At 45.2% G+C, this 19,731-nt stretch overlaps 1 protein-coding gene across 2 annotated transcripts in view; it reads right to left on the bottom strand.

Moving 5' to 3' along the window:
* LOC144594443 (putative uncharacterized protein MYH16) overlaps nt 1-19,731 on the bottom strand; it is a 180,583-nt gene that overhangs the window by 56,875 nt on the left and 103,977 nt on the right. For both annotated transcript variants that reach the window (XM_078400924.1, XM_078400925.1), the window contains exon 9: nt 19,179-19,375. In XM_078400924.1, coding sequence (XP_078257050.1) covers nt 19,179-19,375 — 197 coding nt within the window. The remainder of the gene's footprint in view (nt 1-19,178; nt 19,376-19,731) is intronic.

Genomic DNA, 19,731 nt, shown 5'->3' with positions numbered 1-19,731 from the left:
TCAACCAGTCCCTGCAAACCTGCACTGTCCCTGCCTGCTTCAAGGTCTCCACTATTGCCCCTGTTCCCAAAAAGACAAGGATCAATGGTCTTAATGACTACAGGCCTGTCGCACTGACCTCTGTAGTCATGAAGACCTTTGAAAGACTTGTGCTGGCCCAGCTGAAAAACATCACAAACCTTGTAGTTTGCATACCGGGCCAATAGATCGGTAGATCTAGGCCTGCACTTCACCCTCCAGCACCTTGACCACAAAGGGACCTATGGCAGGATTTTGTTTGTGGACTTTAGCTTTGCAATTAACACCATTGTGCCAGAGCTACTACACTACAAACTCTCCCAGCTGACTATGCCTGAACCCCTCTGTCAGTGCATCATCAACTTCCAGACAGACAGGAAGCAGATGTGAGGCTGGGAAAGCACATCTCGGACCCACAGACCCTCAGCATAGGAGCACCGCAAGGCTGCGTACTCTCCCCTCTCCTTTACTCTCTCTACACCAACGACTGCATCTCCACAGACTCCTCTGTCAAGCTCCTCAAGTTTGTGGATGAGACTACCCTGATTGGACTGATCCAGGATGGGGAGGAATCTGCCTACAGACGTGAAGTGACACATCTGGCGTCCTGGTGCCATCGCAACAACCTGGAGCTCAATGTTCTCAAGACAGTGGAACTAATTGTAGACTTTCGAAGAGATCCCCCTCCCCTCCCCCCACTCACCATCTACAACACCACAGTTACATCTGTGGAGTCATTTAAGTTCCTTGGAACCATCATCTCCAGGGACCTTAAATGGAGGCCACCATCAACTCCACAGTCAAAAAGGCCCAACAGAGGATGTACTTCCTGCGGCAACTGAGGAAACACAATCTGCCACAGGCAATGATGGTCCAATTCTATACTGCAATCATTGAGTCCGTCCTCACCTTCTCCATCATGGTCTGGTTTGGCTCAGCCACCAAGCATGAGGCTGCAACGGATCGTTCGCACAGCTGAGAAGGTTATTGGCTGCAACCTTCCCCCCATTGACGAACTATACACTGCAAGGGCCAGGAAGTGAGCGGGCAAGATCAACTCTGACCCCTCTCACCTTGGTCACAAACTCTTCGAAGCACTTCCCTCTGGAAGGTGACTCCAGACTGTCAAAGCAGCCACAGCCAGACATAAAAACAGCTTTTTTCCACGAGTGGTAGTTCTACTCAATAACCAAAGTCTGTAGTCTCCTCTTTGCTCTGGTTTATTTTCACCCACATGTTTAGACCGTAATGTTGTATCCTTATTGTTTTGATGTGATTATGCTTTATTCTTAATTGTTAACTGTATGTTTGTGTCGTCATTTGTGAGCAGAGCACCAAGGCACATTCCTTGTGTATGCACATACTTGGCCAATAAACTTATTCATTCATTCATTCATTCATTCATTCATTCAAATTCAGCTCTAACTCCATACACACAGTTGCAGATGACACCACTGTGATGGACCAGATCCACGTTTTGTGTGTCTGAGGCGTCAATGTACCTGAGATACGAGGATGTTGCCAGGACTAGAGGGTGTGACCTATAGGGAGAGGTTGAGTAGGCTGGGTCTCTATTCCATGGAGCATAGGAGGATGAGGGGAGATGTATACAAAATCATGAGAGGAATAGATTGGGTAGATGCACAGAGTCTTTTGCCCAGAGTAAGGGAATCGAAAACCAGATGACATAGGTCCAAGGTGAAGGGGAAAGGATTTAATAGGAATCCGAGGGGTAACTTTTTCACACAAAGGGTGGTGGATGTATGGAACAAGCTGCCAGAGGAAGTAGTTGAGGCTGGAACTATCCCATCATCTAAGAAACAGTTGGACAGGTACATGGATAGGACGGGTTTGGAGGGATATGGACCAAGCGCAGGCAAGTGGGACTAGGGTAGCTGGGACATTGTTGGCCGGTGTGGGCGAGTTGGGCCGGAGGGCTTGTTCCCACACTGTATCACTCTGTGACTCTATGCTGCTGCCAACAAGATTCTCATTGTGCCTGTACCTCACCATACTTCTGCATGTGACCATAAACATGACTTGAATAAAGGCTCAATCATACTTTGTCTACAAAGAGTTGGCCGGCTCAAAATCATCCAAATACAGGCACTATTTTGTTCTAATGCTTCACTTCCACACAATAGTTTGTAGGTTAATTGGGCTCTGCAAATTGCTGCAGAGTGCTTCCAGCATTTTATGATTTCATTTCAAATTTCCAGCATCTGGAAAAAAAAATATTTTCATTTATAGACAATAGACGATAGGTGCAGGAGGAGGCCATTCGGCCCTTCGAGCCAGCACCGCCATTCAATGTGATCATGGCTGATCATGGCTGATTTATCAAAGGTTATGTGTACTTTTATTCTGAGGGGAGTCCATGTTAAATGAGATCACGGTGAAACCCACTTATCCCTCGGTTAATGCATCCCATCATTACCAAAGAACAACCCCTTGTTTCTTTCATCCAACAGCCCATTTCTATCACCTGTTGATTTTCATAACTACCTCTGAGATGACCCCAGTTTTGTTCCCAGTATTCAAGAAGGAGCTTTGGAGTGTGTTGACAAGGCGTTCACCATGCGGCACGGTGGCGCAGCGGTAGACCTACTGCCATCTAGCTCCAGAGACCCGGGTTCGATCCTGACTATGGGTGCTGTTGGTACAGAATTTGTACCTTCTCCTTGTGACCGATGTGGGTTTTCTCTGAGATCTTCAGTTTCTTCCCACACTCCAAAGACGTACAGGTTTGTATGTTAATTGGCTTGGTATAAATGTAAATTGTCCCTAGTGTGTGTAGGATTGTGTTAATGTGTGGGGAGTGCTGGTTACCACAGACTCGGTGGGCCGAAGGGCCTGTTGACGTGCTGTCAACACTTTAGTTTAGTTTAGTTTTAGGTCCTAAGCTAAACTAAACTGTTGGCATGAGAGGATTATTCCTGGCATGCTGGCACGAGGGATGGGCACAGAGGAGGAGATGAGGTCTGTGTTGATCAACCATGATCGCTTTGAATGGTAACATGGTCATGAGGGCCCAGTGACCGACTTCCCTTCTATTTTCTTTCATTAATTTCCTTTTTGCTGCTGATTCTCTTTGTTCTCTGTCCCGGGCTTTTAGAATTCAATAATTCAATTAATTCAATAACTTAATGTGCCCCATGCATTGTTCACCCATGTGTGCCGGTGATTATTTCACATGTTGCAATCATCTATTTATTTCCTATCAAACAGCAAAGCTTTCTCCCTCATTTAATTTTACTCTAGTTTAGTTTATAGACACAGCACGGAAACAGCCCGGTTAGTCCACCCTGTCCGCACCGTCTAGCGATCCCCAAACATTAACACTATTCTACACACACTAAGGACAATTTAGATTTAGATTCAAGATTCAAGATTCAAGATAGCTTTATTTGTCATCCAAAAAAGTTTTTTGGACGAAATTCAGTCACCCACAGTCCAACAATAAAAGCACTAAAATAGGCAGATTACACAATAAAGCATTAAAATAGGCAAATTACACAACCCCAAAAACACACAAAAAAAGAAACATCCATCACAGTGAGTCTCCTCCAGTCCTCTCCTCACTGTGATGGAAGGCCACAAATGTCTTATACCAAGCCAATTAACCTACAAACCTGGGGTAGACACAAAATGCTGGAGTAACTCAGCAGGACAGGCAGCATCTCTGGAGAGAAGGAATGGGTGACGTTTCGGGTCGAGACCCTTCTTCAGACTGAGAGTCAGGGGACAGGGAGACACAGAGATATGGAACGGTAATGTGTGCAAACAAGAGATCAAAGGGAACGAAGTTCAAGGAGTGGGGTCGGAAGCCGGGGATGGATTAACAGGTCATTCGGAATGTGGGAGGAAACCAAAGATCTTGGAGAAAGCCCACGCGGGTAACGGGGAGAATGTACAAACTCCGTACAGACAGCACCCATAGTCAGGATTGAACCCGGGTCTCTGGCTCTGTGAGGCAATAGCTCGACCGCCACGCCACTCAGCCACCCTATTACTCAAGGGCATGTAGTTGAATGGCATTGAAGAAGTATCTAATTGAGAACGAATTAATTACTGGGGCAGAGGTGGCAAAAATCCTGGTAAATGTAATGTGAACTTCATGGCCGGGAAGGGTAGCGTGGGCCAAAGGATATGCTTCCGTGCTTGGAAAAGGAACTCTTTCTGTGGTAGTCAAACTAATGATTTATGTGCCTGGTCCTTTCATAAAGTCATTACATTTAGTAAATACGTGGTTAGCATGAAATTGAAGGATTGAAGGGTCTGTTTCCAGTGTCTGACTGTATGACTCAAAAGTGCCTACTGATAATAGCAATCCCATTGTTAATGTGGATAAATGGCATTCTTAAAGTTACAATGAATACCATGTGTGGAAATGTTAAACACAGCACCAGGATTAGAGTCTGTAAGAATACTACCAACAAGAACCCAGCAGCTAATAGTACGTTAGACATCAATTTGTTAAAAGAGTTCCCATGAAATACCTTAATTTGTAACATGTTCATCTTCCACTGACCTCAATAATTTGAAATTGCAGAGTGCGGTACAAACTGAATCTCTGCCAAACTGTGTCACAGCGAGGAACCTGAAGGTTGTCATTTCTACAGAATGCAGCCGGTGGAGCTGCAGCCTCACAGCGCCAAAGACCCGGGGTTGATCCTGACCTCGGGTGCTGCATGTGTGGAGTTTGCACGTTCTCCCGTGGTGCAGGGGTTTTCTGCAGGTGCTTCAGTTTCCTTCCACATGCCAAAGGTTTATAAGTTAATTGGCATCTGTAAAATTGCCTCTAGTGTGTTGGGAGTGGACAAGAAAGTGGGATGACATCGGACTAGTGTGATTGGGTGATGATTGTCAACATGCACTTGATGGGTTGGAGGGCCTTCTTCTACACTGTGTCTTTAAACTGGACCTCTAATCTAAACTCAACAATTTAAAACAGATTTCACTCACCTATGAACATTGATCTACATGTACTGTTTATGATATATATAAATTACTTAGACATAATTGTAAACAGACTGGTTAGTAGGTTTACAGATGATACCAAGATTGCTGGGCTCATGACAGTGAGGAAGGCTGTCAAGTTATACAGCGGGGTATGGATCAGTCACAGAAATAGCGGAGAAATGGCGGATGGAGTTTAATCCAAGCATGTGTGAGGTGTTACACTATGGAAGGTCAAATGTAAGTGGAAAATATACAACTAGTGGCAGGACCCTCGACAGCATCGATGTACAGAGGGATCATGGGGTCCAAGTCCATAGATCCCTGAAAGTGGCAACAGAAGTAGATCGAGTTGTAAAAAAAAAGGCGCATGGTATGCTTGCCTTCATCAGTCGGGGTATTGAGTATGAGACCGGAATGCCAGACAATGCGGGGAGTCTTGATAGAAGTACTGTAGATAAAATGACGGGAGGCACAGATAGTGTAGATAGTCAGAGCCTTTTTACCAGGATGGAACAATCAAATACTAGGGGATAGGCTTAAGGTGAAAGGGAACAGCTTAAAGGAGATGTGCAGGGCATTATTTTTTACACTGTGTGGCCACACCTGGAACATGCTGGGTTGGTGGTGGGGGTAGACATGGCAGTGGCATTGAAGAGGCTTTTGCACAGGCATGTGGTTACACGGGGAAGGGGGGGATATGGATTATGTGTAGCCAGATGATAGATGGTCGTGACATTATGTTTAGTGCAGACATTGTGGGCCAAAGGGCCTGGTGTTGTGCTGGATTGTTCTACATTCTATTATTTGGCCCTTGAGTCAGTGCAAGAGGATATGAAACCGCCACCGTTACTGAGCGCAGTTTCAACAGGCAATCCAGGAAGGTGCCACATTACAGGGAGAGTTATGTTTCAGACAAGACAATGAAGCAAAGGTCTGCCAGCCAGTGCTGTACAAGATCCCACGGCTATTGTGAAATGACCTGGAGGAGTGAGTGACTACATCCATCTCCCCACCATCAGGGCAGATCAATTCATTATTCATTCCACTGACGTGTGTGAACCCATGCTGGGTGTCATGTTGGCTGAGCAAGTCGGGAACTCATGGGAACTCATTCGCTCAGAGTGCCAAGGCTGTAAGGTAGATGAGAAAATTGCAACCAGTCTTTTTCGAGATGGCTTCAAAATTCAACCACATAATTTTTTTTCAATACTACTTGACTGAAATTGATATTTTTCCAGAGTGTAATGCTGTTGTGAAAATCTCCAGGTGGAACCATAGTAACCTCCTGTGGCAAATCGCCCATGTGCAATCAACATGATTTCTGCCTCAAATCCACATCAAATTATATCAATCCCCGTGGCAGAGTGATGTGGTCTCTGTGAGGAGCATGTGTCATTGGCCATTCCCAACATATCCAGGTTTTCATGCAGCAATCCATGGAAGGCCACTTAGCTCAGTGCCATTCTCTGCCCTGCCCTTAGTGCCTCCCCTCCAGATCCAGTGACCATCCAGGGAGTGAACATTGACAGAGTGGTCTCTTATAAGTACCGGGGTGTTTACCTGAACAATAAACTGGACTGGACTGATAATATTAATGCACTTTATAAGAAAGGCCAGAGCAGACTGTACCTGCTGAGGAGACTCGGGTCCTGGAGTGCAGGGGGGATTCCTGAGGACCTTCTTATTATTATTCCCTTTGTCACATATCTGTACACTGTTATTATTAGGAATTATTATTATTATTATTATTATTATTATTATTATTATTATTATTATTATTATTATTATTATTATTATTATTATTATTATTATTATTATTATTATTATTATTATTATTATTATTATTATTATTATTATTATTATTATTATTATTATTATTATTATTATTATTATTATTATTATTATTATTATTTGTCTGAAGCAATTGTTGCAAACATCAGGTTATTTGCAATTATTTTAGTGTTTCAGTTTAGTTTAAAATTTAGATACAGCACAGAAACAGGCCCTTCGGCCCACCGGGTCCACACCAACCAGCGATCCCCACACATTAGCACTACCCTACACACACTCGGGACAGTTTTACATTTATATCCAGCCAATTAACCTACAAACCTGTAGCTCTTTGGAGTGTGAGAGGAAACTGAAAATCTTGGAGAAAACCCACGCAGATCACGGGGAGAACGTACAAACTCCGTACAGAAGCACCTGTAGTCAGGATCAAAGCCGGGTCTCTGGCGCTGTAAGGCAGTAACTCTACCGCTATGCCACCGTGCGGCCCACAAAGAGGCACTTTTAGCTACTGCACCAGGATAATGTTACAAAATTATGAACAGAGGAAATGAAATAAAAAAAATAGAGTTTGGCGGTTTTTGTCAGAGCTCTGCTTATAATATGGTATATATTATAGATATAATATAATATACCTTGATCATGATAGGCTTTCCAATTTACTAAAGCTACATGTCCGATTTGTAAATTCATGACTAAGTACCACATCAAAGACTTACTGGTTGTGGGAAAGCATACGTCCATCAATAATCCTTTCTACCCTTCCTCAGTTAACACCACTTGTTTAGTTTAGTTTATTGTCGAGGTACAGTGAAAAGCTTTTTTGTTGCGATCTACCCAGCCAGTGGGAAGACTACATGATTACGATCAAGTCTACCACAGTGTACAGATATGTGACAAAGGGAATAACATTTAGAGCAAGATAAAGCCCTGGAAAGACCGATTAAAGATAATGTGAGGGTCTCCATTGCGGTTGATAATAGCCTAGGACCACTCTAGTTGTTAATAGGATGATTCAGTAACCTGATAACCGCTGGGAAGAAACCTTTTCTGAATCTGGAGGTGAGCGTTTTCACACTTCTGTGCCTCTTGTCTGATGGGAGAGGGGAGAAGAGGGAGTGACGGGGGTGAGACTGGTCCATGATTATGCTGCTGGCCTTGCCGAGGCAGGAAGAAGTGTAGATGGAGTCGATGGAAAGGAGATTGGTTTGTGTGATGGTCTGGGCTGCGTCCACAATTCTCTGTAATTTCTTGCGGTCTTGGATGGAGCTGTTCCCAAACCAGGCTGTGATGCATCCCGATAAAATGCTTTCTATGGTTTATCTGTAGTTGGTGAGAGTTGTTGGGGACATGCCAGACTTCCTAAGCCTTCTGAGGAAGTAGAGGCCTTGGTGTGCTTCCTTGGCTGTTGCTTCGCTATGACTAGTCCAGGACAAGTTGCTGGTGATATTTACCGCTAGGAACTTGAAGCTTTCAACCATCTCTACTTTGGCGCCATCAATGTATACTGGGGTACGTGTACCACTTCACTTCATGAGGTCGATCACTGTCTCCTTTGTCTTGCTGAGATTGAGAGAAAGGTTATTGTCTTGACACCAGGTCACAAGGTTCTCCATCTCCTTCCTGTACTTCATCTCGGTTTTATTTGCTATCCGGCCCACTATGGTGGTGGCCGTGGATTTGTAAATTGAATTCGATTTGTACGTGGCTGCACAGTGTGGGTGTACAAAGAGTAATGAAGGGGGCTGAGAACGCATCCTTGCAGAGCACCAGTGTTGGGGATTATCCTCACTGATTACAGTCTGTTGGTCGGGAAGTCGAGGATCCAGTTGCAGAGAAGCCAAGTTCCACCAGTTTGGTGATGAGCTTTAATGGGATAATGGGATCAAAAGCAAAGCTACAGTCTATGAATAGAAGTGTGACGTTGGTGTCTCTCTGACCTGATGATCCAGGGATGAGTGTAGGCCCTGGGAAATGGCAGCAATCTTGGGCCTGTTGTGGGGGTTGGTGAACTGTGGTGGGACAAGACTTCTTGCTAGACTTGGTTTAATTCCCATAACCAGCCTCCATCCGCCTAGGTTTTCATCTTATCACAGACCTTTCCTTTTGTTCTCACCTATTTTAAACATGTTTAATGTCTAATTCATCCCAGTTTTGATGAAAAGACATGAATCTAAAATGTGAGCAGCTTCTCCTTCTCATGATGCTGACTGGATTGTTATTGATATCGTCTTCAAGTTACAAAGTGCAGCATCTGAAATCCATTCCTAAATATTGTGGGTCTTTATTGGGCAGCGGTGAAGTTGCGGCCTCACCGCGCCAGAGACCCGGGTTCGATCCTGACCACGGGAGCTGTCTATACGGAGTTTGTACATTCGCCCCATGACCTGCATGGGTTTTCCCCTGAGATCTTCGGTTTCCTCCCACTCTCCAAAGACATACAGGTTTGTAGGTTAATTGGAATGGTATAAATGTAAAATTGTCCCTAGTGTGTGTAGGATAGTGTAGGTTAGGGTAATGTTAATGAAGTGTAGGGTAGTGTTAATGTGTAGAGGTCGGCGTGGACTCGGTGGGCCGAAGGGCCTGTTTATGCGTTCTATCTCTAAATTAAAACTAAAACTGAACTTTGGGACAAATACAGTCCAAATGCAAACAAACCACTCAGAGATGGAGCTCTCATCCACATTCACAGGCCAGGTGGCAGCGGCACTAACAGTTAGCAATTGTCCCGCATGAGAAGGATGTCAATGGTCAGCTGAAGTTGTTCTCAGGAAACAAAATTCACAGTCCAGGTAAATTTCCCTTGAAGTTCTAAAGCCAAGCAGCCTTAATCCTTTGAATGAACCTAACAAACTAGTGCAAAGCCTGAAGACTGGCTCCCAGCCAGCACAGCCTCCAACTTTAAACCTGGTGTCACATGGATCAGGCAGTAATGGCAAACTTAACATCTGGTAAAATGTGAGACAGAAGGCATTAAGAAGCACTTTGATTGATATGGGTTCAGAGGAGAGGATCGCCATGGATTTATGAAGAGAGATCACTACAAATATTATTCTTTAAAGAGTGTTTCAAGGAAGTGGTGGGCTTCATTGCGGCTGTACATTTGGCATATTTGCATTTTAACTGCAAGCCAAGAGTAATAGAAATCAAATCCAGATTCTTTGGAATTTAGGAGAATGAGGGGGTGATTTCATAATAATATAAAAGATGCTGAGCGGGCATTCGTGTTTAATTTAGAGGTACAACGCAGAAACAGGCCCCATCGCACCAACCAGTGATCCCCACATATTAACACTCTCCTACACACACTGGAGACAAATGTCACTTACACCAAGCCAATTTACCCACATATCTGTACATCTTTGGAGTGTGGGAGGAAACCAAAGATCTCGGAGAAAACCCATGCGGTCACGGGGAGAACGTACAAACTCCGTACAGACAGCGCCCGTAGTCAGGATCGAACCCGGGTCTCTGGTGCTCCAGTTGCTGTAAGGCAGCAACTCTACTGCTGTGTCACCTGGTTTCCACTAATGGCACGGTGTTGAATGAGGGGACATGGTTACAGCATATGGAGGAGGCAGAGGAACCTCTGCTCACCGGGGACAGTGAGTGGGGATGATAGCAGAATAGATTGCAGGGATCTTCCCAGACCTGTACTTTCTAATGTCTACGAAAAAAATAACTGCAGATGCTGGTTTAAATAGAAGGTGGACACAAAAAGCTGGAGTAACTCAGCGGGTCAGGCAGCATCCCGGGAGAGAAGGAATGGGTGATGTTGCCGTTCAAGACCCTTCTTCAGACTGAGAGTCAGGGGAGAGGGAAGACACAGAGATAAGGAAGGGTGTGTGAAAACGAGACATCAAAGGGGACTAAGCTCAAAGAAAATGGAGAATAGATCATTGTTAGCTAGATTGTAAGGCAGATCATCTGCCTCACCCGTCAGGCCCCTTGCATTAAAATATGTACACTTTAAACTAACACTCATTCCTCGCTTCCTGCCTTTCTCCTGCCTATTCTCTCCACAAAACTTTCTCTCATCACCCTCCACTTCAACTTCTAACATTCTTAAATTCTGCATAAATAGGGAGAGCGACGATTAATTCAGAGACGAGGGTCCTGAACTTAAAGAAAGTTAACCCAAATCGTTTGTGCCAACATGCACAAGAGCTTCCGGCTGCTCCCCCTCTCTCGTGAGGATGCCGTGCAGCCACTCTGAGATGTCCTGGACCCTGGCACCAGGTAGGCTGCACACCATCCTGGAGTCTCACCTGCTGCCACAGAATCTCCTGTCCGCACCACTAACTATAGAGTTGCCCACCACTATTGCCCTGCCTGAAATCACTCTTCCCTGCTGAGCCTCAGCCCCAGCGTTGGAGTCACAGTCCTGCCTGTTACTGCTGCTAACCTCCTGTTAGTGGTGCGGGCAGGAGATTCTGTGCCAGCAGGATGTGTTGTACTCCCCGACAGTGCCCAAGAGGGCTTTGAAGAGGTACAGCCACTGGGGTGACCTGCTCTCCATGGCTAATTCCCTTCCTCGTGGTCGCCCACCGTCTCTCTTCCTGAACCTTTATTTATTGATGTTACTATGTACATTTACCGAGAGAATTTATGGATAACACTGCATCAGCCAATGTGTTGGAAAGGTATTGGGGAATGGGGCATCGCAACAGTTTACTGAACAGCAAACAAATGACTCAGAAAGCATCCCTTTCAATGAGTGGAGGAAACAGACCAGCAATAAAAGCAATAAAAACAGAGTAAGTTCTCTAAAGACAAGGTAGTGAGTGGGGGACATCAACATGGATGGCAGGGTGGTGCAGCTGGTAGAGGTGTTGCCTCACGTCTCCAGTAACCATGGGCTAACCTTGACCCACGAGGATAACTGCGAAGAGTTGACACATTTTTCCTGTGACCGTATCGACTTCCTCTGCGCGATCTACTTTCATCCCACATCCCAAAGTGGTGCAGGTTGATTGGTTAATTGGCCATTATATGTTGGCCCTAGTTTGTAGTTCAGTGTGGATTCTGGAAAGGGGAGGTTGTTGATGAGAATGTGAGAGGAATGAGTGACGGGGAAAACCAACAGGAAATTATATTGCTCTGAGAGGCAGCATAGACTGACAGGGCAAAACGGCCTCCTGTATCATACTGAAACAACACCGATTTGTCTTCATCTAAAACTAATGAACGTAGGCACAATTTGTGTACAGAACTTTAGCCTTTTGGCCTTACATTTTATAACTACTAGCTCTCTTAGTCTAACCTGGTATCTGCCTGGATGATGAATTGAAGGAAAGGGTGTTTTGTTTCCACTGTACATAACCTTCCTTTATACAATGGAGAGCATTGAAGAATGAAATCCTCCCAAATTATAAATACTTTTTTGTAAAATGTGGTGAAAGGAGGGAAAAAGATGTCCAACGCATGCGCACAAATCTCCCAAGAGGATTTAGTTTTCAGTGTGTTATGGAAGGCAGCCAAGCTTTTGTTCAGAGTGGTTCTTTGATCATAAAAACCAGAACAATCTGTGCGATGTCTGATTCCAATAATTGATCGGCTGTAAAAGTGACTGCTTTGATCTGAGAACACCTCACAGTATAAATCTGAACAACGTGACCAGGAGCAGATGGTGCAAAGTAACAATCTGCTGAAGGAAGCTCTTCCATCGTAGGGACTGTTCCAACCTCAATCATTGGAAGTAATGCTTTGGGAATATCTTGTTCACCAGCCAAAAAAAAACTACTACTGCATTGCCTTGCTTATAGGAGGAAGAGAAAATATTTAGTTGAATCACTGTCCTGGAACCTTTGTGCTCTTTCAGAACTCAAGTCTTAAAGGGACTGTTGTCATTCCAATAACTATTCTTTATCAATACTTCTGTCATTCATTCTTAATTATATACCCGAGAAGGATTTTATTCACTACATCTTTGGGCCTGTTAGCTTGCTTTATCATATCATATCATATCATATATATACAGCGCGGAAACAAGCCTTTTCGGCCCACCAAGTCCGCGCCGCCCAGCGATCCCCGCACACTAACACTATTAACACTATCCTACACACACTAGGGACAATTTTTACATTTACCCAGCCAATTAACCTACATACCTTGTTTCAATTGTTTCAATTCTTACTTTTTGGCCTTAAAGTTTGTATGCAATATATCAGGGCACATCTTTGTCAAAAAAGGAGGGGGAAATCTCTGAACCTGACCTGCTACAAGGTGGCTGCATCTTGTGATAGTGATATTCATTTGGATTTCACAACGGTGGTTTCAAGAGTGATGGAGGGATCTGAAACAATGAGATCAACAGTGCCGCACTGTAAAGGGCCAGTAACATCTTGCAGCTCCCATTCAGTGGCCTCACTGAAGAGTTTATGGTGGCACGGACAAGAGAAGCCCTACAGTACAGGGACTCCAGGGACCAGAAGGTGTCATCGGCTGGCATTGAGGTGAGAACAGGGAGGAAATGGAGGGCAGAGAAAACAGTGGAGGTGGCAGAGTCACGCCTAAGACAAAAGGCATTGGTGGGAATCATGGCAACTGGCAGAGTGGGCTTGGGAGACTTCCCTAAGACCCATGTTGGCAAGGCCCAGGGCAAGGAGAGACACCATCTCATCCAGGAAGAGTCCGAGCAGGTGTGGAGGAAGAGCGTGTGAGCAGGACGGTGGGGCTCAAGCAGCAGGGAGCGTGGACAAGGTGGGAGAGCATAGTGCAGTGCAGGATTACTTGGTCAAACATCATACAGGCAGATTTCCAGTGCGTCCGGTTCCTTGTCCAAGCTGTATACGATGCCCTACCAAGCCCAGCAAACCTCCACACCTGGGGCAAGAGCGTGACACCTTCCTGCCCACTTTGCACTGCAAGGGGATCATTAGAACATCTCCTCAGCAGCTGCCCAAAGTCCCTTGGTGAAGGTCGCTATCGGTGGCGCCATGACCAGGTGCTCAAGGTGGTTGCTGAGAGCATAGCCACTGCCATCAGTAGCAGCAAACACCACCACGCCCCGAAGAAATCAATCACTGTTGTCAAAGCTGGAGAGAAGCCTCGACCACAACCAAAAACAAGGGTGGGCCTCCTCTACACGGCCACTGACTGGCAGCTGCACGTCGATCTGGGCAAACAGCTGACATTACCGCAGCACATCACAGCAACATCACTCTGGTCAGTCACGATCATCACCTCCGAAGTGACAAAACAGCTGATCATTCTGGAGCTGACGGTGCCCTGGGAAGAGCGTATGGAAGAAGCAAATGAGAGGAAACGCGCAAAGTACCAGGAGCTGGTGGAGATGTGCCAGCACAGAGGCTGGAAGACACGCTATGAACCCATAGAGGTGGGCTGTAGAGGCTTTGCAGGAAGCTCACTCTGCAAAGTCCTCAACCAATTGGGCATTACGGGGCTGGCAAAGAAGAGGGCCATTCAATCTGCAAGCGAAGCCGCAGAGAAAGCCACTAGATGGCTTTGGATTACGAGGGCTGATCAACCCCGAATGGGTCGCCTGGGCGAGGGTGTCTGATGTTGTGAGACCCGAAACACCCGATGACCCCAGGTCACATCACTGAGGATGTGTCCCAGTGCATCCAGAAGATGTATCTTGCACATCACTTGGATTTCACAACGGCGGTTTCAAGACTGATCTGAAACAATTAGAGGATTATTTAAAAATCATGAGAACCACAACCTTTTATAACATGATAATTTTAGGAAACGTACTGGGACTGCCATATATCTGAATCAATTAGGTTATTGCTAATTACAGGGCTTATGGTTTATTTAAACCAGACCTGAATTTGACTTTAGATTCAAAAAATCTTAAACTTTCCTGAGAATCTGTCCAAACATCCTCGCAAATATTTAGTTTCTCAAAACCAAATGATTCAGTTAGGTGTTTTTAGTTTAGAGATCCAGTGTGGATGCAGGACCTTCGGCCTACCGAGTCCATGCCGACCAGCAATCCCCGCACACTCAACTTTCCTACACACCCAAGGGACAATTTACAATTTGACCAAGCCAATTAACGTACTAACCTGCACGTCTTTGGAGTCAGTAGTATAGGCAAAATAAATCTTACAACACCTATTCTCATTTCTGCAAATTTATGGGATCTTATAAAGCAAAGATTATTCCAAATGAATGCAATTAATTACCATGATGGGACTCCATTATATACGTAAACAAACAGAGCTGGAGCTTTATTTACAGTTTTTAATAAAACAGTTAATTATTTGTAAGAAAACCGAGTGTGTGCCGTAATTGTTAACAACGGTCTGAGATGATCTACTGAACGGTAATTGATTTTACAGTAGTCCTTAGCAATTATAGTAAAGCTTGATTAATCCCGCATGTCAATGGCGGTATGGGAATAAGGGCTCTCGTCTATTATGAAGAGTGTGGGTACTGGGTTTCCGTTGTGTTAAAGGGGGTGTGGGAAACGGGACCCCAGTGTATTAAAGGAACTATGGGAGCTGGGACCCCCAGTATGTTGCAGGGAGCCCAGCAACTGGGAGCCCCGTAACTGGGAGCCCAGCAACTGGGAGCCCAGCAACTGGGAGCCCAGCAACTGGGAGCCCAGCAACTGGGAGCCCAGCAACTGGGAGCCCCGTAACTGGGAGCCCAGCAACTGGGAGCCCAGCAACTGGGAGCCCAGCAACTGGGAGCCCAGCAACTGGGAGCCCAGCAACTGGGAGCCCAGCAACTGGGAGCCCAGCAACTGGGAGCCCAGTGTGCTAACATGTGCAAGAGAACAGTGGCCCTAGGATGCTGAAAGGTGCAGGGAAACCAGTTCTCCAATATGTTAACGGAGTGTGGGAATCAACATGCTTGAAATTCATTGTTCAGAGTTACCAAAAAATCAGATAATAGTTTTACTAAACTAAACTAAACTGCTGGGCAAACTGACCTTCAATTTATGACCTAGATGAATATCCATAGAGACCGCTCCCTCCACAACTACTTGGCTTACTCATCCTTTCACTTGCCCCCTCCCCAGGTATTTTCCTCTGCAACCACAAGGACTGTAACACCAGTCTCTAAACCTCCTCCCTCTACTCCATCCAGCAATCCCAGCAGTCCTTCCAGGTGACACAGAGGTTCACATGCACCTCCTCAAACCTTATCAACCTAATTCTGAGACCCGATGTGGTCTCCTTTATATCAGCAAGAATAAAATAGGCAACCCTTTTGCTGAACACATACTCGGTCCACCAAGGCCTGCTGAATCACCCAGTTGCTAAACGTTTTCATTCCTCTTCCCATACTGAACTTTCTGCCCCTGGGTCTCCTCAATTGCCACACACAAACTGGAGCAACAGCATCTCACAGTCTGCTTGGTTAGCTTACAACCTAACGGTATGAACATTGAATAAAATATTAAATTATGAGGCAGACAGAGTGTGTAGGAGAAATGCTGCAGATGCTGGTTTAAATCGCAGGGAGACACAAAATGCTGGAGTAACTCAGCGGGTCTTCTTCAGAAGGGTCTCGACCCGAACGGTCACGCTTTCCTTCTCTTCCGAGATGCTGTCTGACCCGCTGATTTACTCCAGCATTTTGTATAAAAAAACCTCTCTTTGCATGTAAAAGAAAATAGCAGCACTGTTCAATGTTTCACCGATTCAACAGACAAGCTCATCTCTGCTCGCGTTTGACCACAGTCCTCATTAGAAGGTAGGTAGCACACAGGACAGAATGACAATGTAGCAGTGCAAATCGAATCATTATATTTACAATTTAGGTCTTGTTCAAAATGAACTGAGCTGCAATCTGCCCAAGTCCATAGCAACAACTATCAGGTGGAGAAATAGAGGCTGGTTCAAGCATCACTGGGCCAGCCAAACTCTCCACTCTAAAGCCTATTGTCTAAGTGCCACTTCAAGCCAGTATCACTAAGATTAATATCTTCACATCTTCCGTATATCTTATGCTCATCACTTAAACTTCATCTCCTTTGGTCTTTGGAGCATCCACTAAAATAATCTGTTTCTCTCTATTTTCCTTTCTAAAACCAACTGCAGACTTGAACATCTCCAACAGGTCTCCACCTAACTGCACAGCCTCAAGGGCAATGGTTTTCCAATCAAAGATATTCCAATCTAATCATAATTGAAATGCCAAAAAGTCGCACTGCATAGAAACTGGCCATGTGGGCTACTGAGTCTGAGTTCAGCATCACACACCCATTTACACTAATCCCATTTTATCTTCTACAGATTCTACTTCTCACCTACACATTCCTAACAACATACAAAGGCTCAATAATTTTATCCAGCCCATTAAATTATTTGAGTCAATTCAGTTAGTGCATGGCTGAAGTTTAGTGAATCCAATCAAACACAGACTGCATGAACAAAAAGGTTCATTGAACAAATGTTAATATTCTCATAGTCATACCACATGGAAACAGGCCCTTCAGCCCAACTGCCCATGCTGACCAACATGCCACACCAACATTAGTCCCACTTGCCCATGTTCGGCCAACATCCTTCTAAACCTTTCCATGCACCTGTCCAAATGTTTTTTAAATGGTGTAAGAGTATCTGTCTCAACTACCTCTTCTGGCAGCTCATTCCACATACCCAATACCATCTGCGTGAAAACATTTGCTCCTTAGATTCCTATTAAACCTTTCCACTCTGGCCTTAAACCTGTATCCGCTGCTTCTTGATTCCCCTACTCTGGATAAAAGACTCTGTACATCTATTCTACATACTCTCCTCATGATCTTGTCCTGCCATGAACCTCCTGCCCGTCCCCTGAACTAAAGAGATTCCTGGCACTGTGACCCTGCCTGACATGACTCTTCCTGGCTGTGCCTCGGAGCTAGGCTCAGTGCCACAATCCTGCCCGCCCTGATGGACCTTCCCCACAACTGTATGCAAAAGGGTGCACCTGTAATGAAGGGGAATGGCCACCTGCACTCTCTGCCCACTCCCCTTTCACCTGGTCACCCACCTACTCTCTTCCTGGACCTTAGTCATGACCAACTCGCTAGAAGTCTTATCAGTCTCCCTGATGATCTGCAGCTCCAGTTCCCTAATGCAGACTATAAGGAGCGGCACCCGGACACTATTCCCACAAGTGGAGTCATCAGTCCGCACTTTCCCTGACTTCCCACATCCTGCAGGAGCAAACGTTTCTATTCTACCTGCACTAAAACCAAGAGAAAAAAAACCATAACTATCACACACAATAAATAGACTGGACGTCTTCCTCCTGTCCCCCTCTGTTTAGCCTCTTTGCCTTTAGGTTCCTCGCCAAACACTCTCGAGGCAAAGCCTCACACTTCCCCTCATCTCTACGGTGACACAGTGGAGCAGCGGTAGAGCAGAGCACTGGAGGCCCTGGTTCGATCCTGACTCTGAGTGCTGTCTGTGCAGAGTTTGTACGTTCTCCTTGTGACCATATGGGTTTTCTCCAGGTGCTCTGGATCGTCCCAAGTTTCAAAGGTGTGCGAGCTTGTAGTCTAATTAACCTCTGTAAATTGCCCTGGTGTGAAAGTGGGATAACATAGAACTAGTGCAAGGGCGATGGGTGGCGTGAACTCAGTGGGCCGAAGGGCCTGTTTCTACACTGTATCTCTAAACCAAACTAAACACAGCCTCTCTCCCGACATGGCCGCTCCCATTAGGCCACTCCGCTACACATAGTAGTGGCTTAATCTGACAAGTTTGATGCTGCAACAACCCAGCTCGATGTCAAATTCCCCACTCCTCCTCCGACACTCAAATTGATTAGCTCAAGCAACACACTTTGAAACAAAGTTTATTAAACTGTTCTTTCAGCCCGTAATTTATCCCACTCTCATACAATTAGCATTAACTGCTGTTAGCTTGGTTATTTATCCACAACAATGTCATTGGTGCATGCTTCATACTAAATGAAAGCTGCCAAGAGAAAAATCCAGTTACAGAAAATGGGGGAAGTCGAAGGAAGAGATAGACAATTTTGAAATAATTTTCTTACATAGAGATATTACATAGAAAATAGGTTCAGGAGGAGGCCATTCGGCCCTTCGAGCAGGCACCGCCATTCATTGTGATTATGGCTGATCATCCACAATCATTAACCAGTGCCTGCTTTCTTCCCATATCCCTTGATTCCACTAGCCCGAGAGCTCTGTCTAACTCTCTTTTAAATTAATCCAGTGAATTGGCCTCCACTGTCTTCTGTGGCAGAGAATTCCACAAATTCACAACTCTCTGGGTGAAAAAGTTTTTCTCACCTAGATTTAAATGGCCTCCCCTTTATCCTTAGACTGTGGCCCCTGGTTCTTACCAACGAGATTCCCTGTGGATGGCCAATGTTCTCAAGATGCATTTAATTAATTGATTGATCATTATTTTGTTATCATCAGAGACCACAAGAGCTCGTTTCAGGGCATGCTGGCAACATGGCACATTGCTTACTTGGATTCTTCCAGCTCATCAGTTCTCTGGATGGCGTCCGTCTCGTAGCGTGTGCGCCAGTGGGTGACGTCACTGTTGAGTTTGGAGACCAGTCGCTGCAGTTCAGATTTACTCTCCTGCTCCTCCTCAACCTGCTCCTTCAGCAGCTCATTGTCATGCTTGGCACTCGCTAGGCTTGTGGTCATCGTGCTCCTCAACTGAAAGAAGAAGATCCAATGCTCAGACACACAGAACCTGGATTATATCTTTTGCATTTACCACTGGCAGAGGATGTCAAGTGTCTGGAATTCTCCACCTGAGGCTGGTGAAGGCTGGATCGTTTGGGGACATAAGGAGAGGAAGCAGATCCATTTTTAGAAGATTGATTTTGGAAAAAATTCAAAAATTGAGGACTATGTACGACTGATGAAGAAGAAATTATGCTATGATCATACTAAAAGGTGCAGCCGGCTCGATGGGCCGAATGGCCTTTACCTCCTTTTTTATTAATGTTCTAATGTTCATAGCCTCAGGTCATTTTGTTTTACAATTACGATCTCTTAAGTGTAGCCTT

This window comes from Rhinoraja longicauda, chromosome 6 (assembly GCF_053455715.1).
Source record: "Rhinoraja longicauda isolate Sanriku21f chromosome 6, sRhiLon1.1, whole genome shotgun sequence".
Lineage (NCBI taxonomy): Eukaryota > Metazoa > Chordata > Chondrichthyes > Rajiformes > Arhynchobatidae > Rhinoraja > Rhinoraja longicauda.
The sequence above is the reverse complement of the archived record's forward strand: the minus strand, read 5'-3'. Positions and strand labels throughout refer to the sequence as shown.